Genomic DNA, 8,818 nt, shown 5'->3' with positions numbered 1-8,818 from the left:
GCACCCTTGTCATATACTGCTAGCGATCTCTAAGGTAAAAGTCTCGCTTGGTAATATAATTGCTGGTCGTGACGTGTTCATGCAGTAGTCATGTAGGTGATATATATTGACTCGCATTTAATGGCAAGAGTCGTTAGTTGTACGTTGACACTAATAGATGATATTAGTACGTAATTTTTTATATGAGATTATATGGTTTGGAGTTAATTTTTAAATCTGTCCACTAATAATATTTTTTCTCCACTGTTAATTTCACAGTTATGTATGTTTGGAAATTGCACAAAATTTTGTCACAACTATTTTATCAAGAGCAAGAAAATCTGTGAGATCATTGTAGCGCCGAAAATACTCTTTTATCGTCACAAACAGAAACTGTTTCTGAAAATCATCGCACTGCGCAAAATATTATTTAATGGTAGAAGACGATGAAATTCTTGCAAGTCTTTTTAGATATTTCAACTCAGCCGCGGCGCATGGATCTGATGTGTGCCAGAGGCCACGCTGACGAGCTGCAAATGGATTTTTTGAATCAATTTTTCAAAAGATTTTAGAGCGGAAGGCCGAGTGAAACTAGTGAAGTGTAGGCATGCCGAGGACAAAAGATGACACGTTATGTTCTCCGATATGTTTTTATTTTGTTCCGAAGGCAGAAAATTTTGCTTTTCCTGTACATTTCATTGATTTGTTTGGTGTTTATTGTGACAAGACGGGAAGAGAACACTCATCGTGGGAGATGGTACCACAGACATTCAACCTTTGTAGATAACAAAAATGACGGCGTATACACCAGCTCAAAATTAGTAACAAAATATTTTATAGCAAAGGAAACCGAAATGATACAAGACTCTCATGATCTCAAACCCGCACATGATTGTGGTGAACATTCCTCCTACCCTTGTGACGGGAGGCGAGATGAGAATTATTCAGTTTTGGAATTTAGTGAACCGAAACTGACTAGCGCAACAAAACTTGCGCTTGACTTGAACAAAAAACGTAAAAATTATAATGAAGATTTATTTTTTAAGAAACAAAATATGTCAAGCAGCAGTCATGAAAAATCTAATATAATAAATTCAATCGACAAATTTGATGTTTCCTCTGGGCGCAAAGACAGAAAGATCGCGAGAAACAATGAAACTGATACCAACCCCGAGTTTCTTTTGAAGCAAACCGTAAAAGTCACTCAGCGGGGAGCGTCCAAAAGAAAAAGAAGCCGCAGATTAAAAATTCGCGAAGCTGAGCTTCTGAGGCGACAGCAGCCGCCATTTACTGATGACAATTCCTTGCTTGCCGAGCGACAATTCGAGACGATTTTCGGCGATTCAGAACATTTCGTGGACCGAGAAACCAATCTTATAATGGACAATATTTTGAGAACAGACATTACGTCGCTTCTCAGCAATCCGGAGAAAGTGGAGGCCATTACCTACAACGCTGCGGCCGTAATGAAGAAAGTCGTAACTCGGCGGAACTTGCCGCTGGACGAAGTCAGGCGCCTGAGATGGGGAGACATTGCTCGCCAAGTTACTTTCGAGATCAGGCCTAACTCTCTTATTCCCACAAATGAAAAGAAATTGCTCTGGGGCAGGAAGCACGCTCACTGGGGAGGAACAAAAGCTAGAAGAAGTGGGAAGAGTATTAGATACAATTCTACTCTGAGCAACTTACATTCTGATGCCACCCGCCCGTCTCACCTTACCGAGGCCCCGACGATCTCGAGAGCCATCATGGACAAGTATCTTACTGACACGCGACGACAGATCATACAGTCAGGAGACGTTGAGATCTTAAGCAGGGAAGATATTTATGAGGTTAATGACGATCCGTTGGTGGTTCATGAGCCAAGCAAAGAGGATCAGCTGGTGGCAGAAGATCTAAGCACTCCGCCCGCTTCTCAATGTTGCCTCAGCAACAGACACGTGCTGCCCCACAATCAGAAGTTACGGGAAGATTATCCCGGCACAGGAGGCTACGGGCAACAAGTTAGAGATTATGACTCGGACGCGGATCAGGCCGCCCTAGAAACCTACGCTTCTACTGAGAATAAGAATTTATTTGGCTCAAACAATGTAACTTCAGATGGATTGTATGTTAAATTCAACTCTACTGACATCAAATCAGATAACAAAACAAAGGCGAGACTGGATTTTCACCGCAATGCGGTCGATTTCCCCTTGCCCAGAGGCAATCAAAATCAGGATGATGAGGTGCAGAGCGCGAGTAGAAGTGATGCAGACGAGGTAGGAGGAGGACACTGGGACGATGACGTCTGGATTGCCAATACAGACCTGCCTGCTACATCAGCTTTCTTCTTCACAGTCGCCCCGAGGTGAGGCATCCAACTTGTATCCAATGTTGTATTTTTCGCTGCTGGAATATAACTATAGATAGTGGGTATAATATTGTTGTAGGTTTTTCATGTACGAAATTTTTAGTACTGTGTGCCCATGAAATTCATGACTTGAATTCCCTAATGTTTTCCTTATTTGACTCGCTTACTTACTTGAACCCTAAAAATTTGTTACTCAAAATTTGTTCGACTCACTACAAGTACAGTATAGGGTTTAGCTGATCTTTTAAAAACGCATTATGATCTTAGTATACAAACGGAAAAATTCTCTACCGATTAATTCATGATATTGCTAGTAATGTGGATTTTAGAACTTGATTTTTGCTTTCGATGGTATTTTCTTGAAAATGTAATAACCATGTTGTCAACCTATTCCTTAATGTACAATGTCGAAATTACATAACCTCTTTGGTGTACGCACTTGATTAAGATCTGTTGTATTTCTAAGCAGTTTCGCTCCCAGAAGAGCTGTCCAAGAACCTATTAGCATCAAAGAAATCACAGCTGAGAGAAGACGCAGTTCTCGACCAGATTATTTCTTACGGCAGCTCGTGACAAGAAGCGACCGCGCAAGCTTGCAGCAAGAGAAGTCCCAGCGAAACATCAGTCATCCAAGATGGTCAAAAAACGCGGAAAACTCGTCGCTCCGGCGATCAAATATTGAAAAAACAGAGCTCTCAACTGGAAGATTCATGGACAGAGGCCCAAAAGCAGTGCCTTCTTCTAAAAAATTCACTGTTAGTTCCGAGGGATTTTTGATACCAAGTGTGTCACCAACTCGAAGAAAAGAAGTCGATACGATTACTGACAGAATAACGGGAAAACCGACGTCACCACATAATGGCCCTGAAGAATTTTTTACAAACGATGATGCAGTCGCAAAAGTCCACAACCTGACAATCAATTATGATAGCTTCCGCATAAAAAAAGTTCCCTTCGAACACGAACTGGAGCCGCGGTACCAGATTTTCTTCAAGGATCGGGCGTTACTGCAGTGGGACTATACGAGACCTGCCTTCTTCCCATGGAAAGGGATTCCGGATTACTGCAGCAATTATGCAGTGAGGTGAGATGCAGATAGCAACACGCACCTTTCTTTATCAGTAAATTCTGTTGTTTCCACATTACGTGGCTGTGAAAACGGTCGATATCAATGAGTCGTTTTCGCTGTGTTCTGGGATGTTCTGTTCATTTTCACCTGTCATGTCTTAACTAATGTCGTTAGAAAACGTTATTTTTGCTACGTTAGTATGGACGTAGAATTTTAATCACATTATTGACATTAATCCTATCGAATTTCAATCGTATTACTGACACTAATCCTTTCGAATTTGAATCGTATTACTGACATTAATCTTATGCTGACATCGCGTATTGACAATACTTTTGGTGTATTAATGTTCGTTCCCTTAATCAAGAATTTTTCGCATTATAAAACGAAAAACACAGTTGGGATGAACTCCGGGCAGTTCATTTCGGCTTCAACTTGAAAAATAAATGCCTTCTTATTTTCCATAAATTTCGTCTCTCTTCACTAATTCATACTTGAATATTACTGACAATTTGCCGCACGAATAATAAGATTAACAAATTATCATTGTATTAGTGGATATCTCTTGCATTGTTCAAAGAAGTGGCTGCCAAATTTCGGCTTTCCTCACGTGATCGCGTGCAGGACGCGCGTCTATATGCCAAGCAAGCGTAACTGCCGCTCTAATGCAGGGTAATTTGCCAGCGAGTGCCAGTGACGCACAGCACGCGCGTATTACAAGTCTTCATGCTGAGTACAATATTTGCCAGCGAGTGCCAGTGACGCACAGCACGCGCGTATTACGAGTCTTCATGCTGAGTACAATATTATGAGTCTGTCAGCAACATTTCCGTGTCTCTTGACCTAGCTTTTATTCATATATTAGGCGCGGACGCGGGCAGTTAGGAGCATAATTGCTGTATTTGTTCGGCGGTGAAATATGTCTGATGAAGAGAGATGGTGCAGCAGACATTTAAGCGTGAGATGCTACGTTTTAAAATTAAAATGATTACATGGGACATTAAATTCAAATACTACATTGAAAGCTTCTGTTTGGCGTTTACTTTCAAGCAATTGCTCGCTGTTAAACCGTAAATTATACATTTTAATGGCATAAAATAATCTTGTGCGTAAATTAATTTTATCGAAAAATCCTATGTGGAATTTATCGAAGCTAGGTATTGTTGTGCGGTAAAACAAAATCAGTTGCAAATGAATCGAAATGAAAAAAGGCTATCTATTATAAACAAATTCATAAAAAAACTACCAGGTGTCGTTTAAAACATAATAGAAGAATTATTGTAGCTAAAACAACCACGGTGAACCGGTGCAGCGAAGTAAACAGCTTGTATTAAACTGATAATTCAGTAACACACATACGTTTAAATGCTTCTCAAAGCCGCTTAACAGGGATGATCACTCAAATTTGCACATATATTCAAAAGTTATCTTGCAAATTCATGTTTGAATTTAATAAAACATTTCATGTTCTATCATCCAATAATTTATTCTTATATTGAATGTACACAGAAAACGAATCTTTTGGCCGAACGCGCCGAACTCTGAATGTTTGACCTTCACATGAGCAAATTATTGTTCAATTGAGTGATAAGCTTGATCGCGTGCTAGGCGAGTAGCTGAAGACATCGCTTCGTGTCAGCTGGACCACTGCCACGCTACAGCTGGGGTCAGCTGGACCACTGCCACGCTACAGCTGGGGTCAGCTGGACCACTGCCACGCTACAGCTGGAGTCAGCTGGACCACTGCCACGCTACAGCTGGGGTCAGCTGGACCACTGCCACGCTACAGCTGGGGTCAACTGCACTGCAGTACACGGTGCAGTTGCGGTACTGCAATAATTGCTGCAATAAAAAGAGCAAATCCAGCGGTTGCTACAGTAGGGCAAGGGCAAACGCAGTTAATGTTATAGTAACATAAGCAGCAGAGTGTCCAATAGCTTCAGCTACAGCGTATGTAACGTATCAAGATATATACAACGTATCAGGATATATACAACGTCTCAAGAAATATAAAGTATCAAGATATATACAACGTATCCAGATAAATAAAGTATCAAGACAAGTCATTGCCTGCTTGGGAGAGACGAAGGTTCTCGTATCAATCAGCAGTCGGTAATAGTGGCTTTTCAGTATTGCAGTCACAATATAAATTACAGTGACCGCACCCTTAAATATTTGCTCATAACCATCAACCATTATAGTGTTCGTCGTCAACCATTAGGTCTTCAGCTCTTCAGCTCGTTCGCTGTCAACCATTACAGAGTTCGTTGTCAACCATTATAGTTAGTGTTTGTCGTCAACCATTATAGTGTTCGCTGTCAACCATTATCGTGCTCGCTGTCAACCATTATAGTGTTTGCAGTCAATCATTAGAGTGTTTGCTGTCAACCATTACAGTGATCACTGTCAACCATCAGAGTGTTTGCTGTCAACCATTAGAGTGCTCACTGTCAACCATTAGAGTGTTTGCTGTCAACCATTAGAGTGTTTGCTGTCAACCATTAGAGTGTTTGCTGTCAACCATTAGAGTGTTTGCTGTCAACCATTAGTGTTTGCTCTTACCTAAGAGCTTAACCCTAGACCCAGCCCTCGGCTCCAAGCGTTGACATTTGCTCATCACTATTGGAGCTTCCTTCCCTGATCGATGTCCGGTGTTCCCCCATTTAAAAATCATTGTGGGAAAGCCAGCCCTGAGTGGCCACTGAATACCTTCTTCCAATATTAATGAAGGTTAACATCCTTAATCACGTGGATCATTGATAGACAATCTTTCGACTTTTTTGTACAATGTTATGCAATTTCATGCGAAGGTTTAGAGACGCCAGAAAAATCTGAACATGATGTGGTTATGATATTTGCTAAATGGCGTGCTGATGGTATAAGGAAGAGAAGTAGCGAATCTTCGTAACTCTGTAAGACATCAGTGGCCACTTAGGGCTGGCTTTCCCTCATTGATTTTTTAATGGGGAAGCACCGAACAACAATCAGGGAAGGTAGCTCTAAAAGAGATGAGCAAATGTCAACACTTGGAGCCGAGGCCTGGGTCTAATGTTAAGCTCTAAAGTAACACAGCAAACACTCTAATGATTAACGATTAATACTGAGCAAATATTTAAGGGTGTGGTCGTCGTGGCTCATATTAACCTGCAATACATCTACACAAACTACTATGTAGATGGTCCAAATAACCCAAGTTTTCTGTTCTTCTTGGCAATTGAGTCGAAGAAGCAGATTTTTCCCCCACATCCACCATTGCACTTCACGAGTGAAGTCGAGCACAACGAAGTTGGCCTTAGCTCTAATGGCCGTTATATGCACATTATATAGCCACTAGAACTAAGAAATAGAAAAGGCAAATTCTTCTAGAATACATCTTATGTACTCAGTTTACAGTCTGTGGCTTCATTTAAACATCGTCGATTCCAATCACGCTCAACATTCTTATTGAAAAAATTATATATACTTGATTATATTCATATTAAATAAATAAAAATAAACAAATACAATTTTTTCAATTAGGTAAAATAAATTTTAAATGGCGTCAGGTATTTTGTCATAAAAATGTTGACGCTAAATTGTACATGAAAGTCTGACCGCAACAGAGGGAGGAGGCCCAGCCAGCGCGGTCCTGAGGATCCAGAAATAAAGCGTTCATCAAGGGAGGAAATTATCCTCACATGCACGGCGGCACGCAACGTTTACAATCATACTTAGTTCAGTCAAAATAATACAGGGAAGATAGTGCACTCTAACGGCGAGATTTGATAACATAACCAAGTATATGTTTCCTGTATTGAGTGGATGATAAATCTTATGGTTATTAATGATCATATTAGCAGATTTTCATTGTGATCTTTTATTTTTATTGTACTACCGGTAACATACATGTAAACCTGAGTACAAATATGACGCAGCACAGAATAAAACGAAATTATTATGAATAAAGAATTTTGAATAGTAGTAGATTTCTTAAATCGCTGGTATTATTTCCATTAACTAAATTCGTTGAGAAAGATATGGGTTACGAAATGGCAGAAAATTAATTTAATTATTGAAGTTTTTTTTAATAATTGGGCTTTCATAATTATTTGTTTACAAATTTGAAATTTCATAGATTTATTGATACAAAAAATATATAGGAATAGAATGCCACAAATGAAATTGTCTTTTTACGAATTCGTTTAATCAAATGAAAGCATATAACATATAGCGGTTTGTCACGCTGATTTAATGGTCACCGGAAAATGAATCATTTTTGCGTTGCTACCATCTTCTTGTATCAGTTCATCGTGTACGAAGTGAAATTGTTTCATTTATTAAAGTTAAATTTATTCCAGTTCAAGATGCCAGCAAAATTAGAATCAAAGTTTCATACTCTTTGTGTGAGATACTGAGTGAAGTGGAAAAGTTAATGAACATCGAATGGTGGATTCCGTGGACTTTCATAGCGATAGAAAATCTCTCAAAATTAGCGTTTATACTATATTTGTCTAAATTTGTTCATTTGAAGCCTGGCAACGGAAATAAGTAGGGCTGTTGGGGCTCGGATTTGAAAATTTATTTATCATTTTTTTTGTCGGTGGAATGATCAAGCGTCGCAAAAAGACGAGAATTAAGCTAATGAAAAACGATGAAAATTTTAGTAGAAGTTAATTAAAATGTGTCCTGGTACAAAAGTCGTTAACATTTTCCACAAATTTCGAACGGTGAATTAAAGAGAAGTTTCAATTAACAGAACATCAGTTAAAAATTATTAATGGAATTCGGGATTCCCAAATCAACAGAATTCTTCTCCAGCATTGGCATGTTAACCTAACATAAAAAATGCAACTCAGAACTCACTGCAGTGAATGACAGAGAGCGCATTTTTTCGTCGATGAAAACGTGAAGTCACGGACGGACAGACAAACAGACAGACGGACGGACAGACGGACCTGGCGAGCACAATAGCCCCTTTTTTCCATAAATGAGAAAATGCGCTAAAAAAACGTACTCTGACTGCACCAACAGGTTTTTGAAGCCCGGCAGCGCCCCTCGCACGCTGCTCGTGAGCTATCAATGACGCTTCCATAATAACGAGTTAAATGCATAAGAAAAAATTGCTCAAAGCACCAGAATAACGAAAAATGATCTAAATTGGATGCTTCAAGCCTTGCTTTAATCTGATTGGCTTCGCTGACGGCAGCAAAATCAATGAACTGATAGCGAGACCCTCGCGTTGTTCTATCGATAGCTTCAAAAAAGTATAAAACAGGGCGCTGTTACATGATAAAAAATTTCACATTGTTTATAAAATATATGTGACCTCACCTTGACCTGAAATATTGCGTAGAGCTTGACAATGGCAACTAACTACTAATTTTTATAAACATCACAAATTCAAATTAGATATACGATATAATTCATATCGGGAAAAT

General features: G+C 39.5%; 1 protein-coding gene across 1 annotated transcript; it reads left to right on the top strand.

The window, feature by feature from the left end:
* The first annotated feature begins 264 nt into the window (after positions 1 to 264).
* LOC108682815 lies at positions 265 to 8,463 on the top strand. The gene is made up of 3 exons (XM_018172055.2): positions 265 to 2,329; positions 2,802 to 3,416; positions 8,412 to 8,463. The coding sequence occupies exons 1-3, from the start codon at positions 603 to 605 to the stop codon at positions 8,461 to 8,463; spliced, it is 2,394 nt and encodes a 797-aa protein (XP_018027544.1). The 5' UTR covers positions 265 to 602.
* Positions 8,464 to 8,818: the final 355 nt, after the last annotated feature.

The sequence above is a fragment of the Hyalella azteca genome, unplaced genomic scaffold, assembly GCF_000764305.2.
Source record: "Hyalella azteca isolate HAZT.00-mixed unplaced genomic scaffold, Hazt_2.0.2 contig1717, whole genome shotgun sequence".
NCBI classification, from domain to species: domain Eukaryota; kingdom Metazoa; phylum Arthropoda; class Malacostraca; order Amphipoda; family Hyalellidae; genus Hyalella; species Hyalella azteca.
The sequence above is the reverse complement of the archived record's forward strand: the minus strand, read 5'-3'. Positions and strand labels throughout refer to the sequence as shown.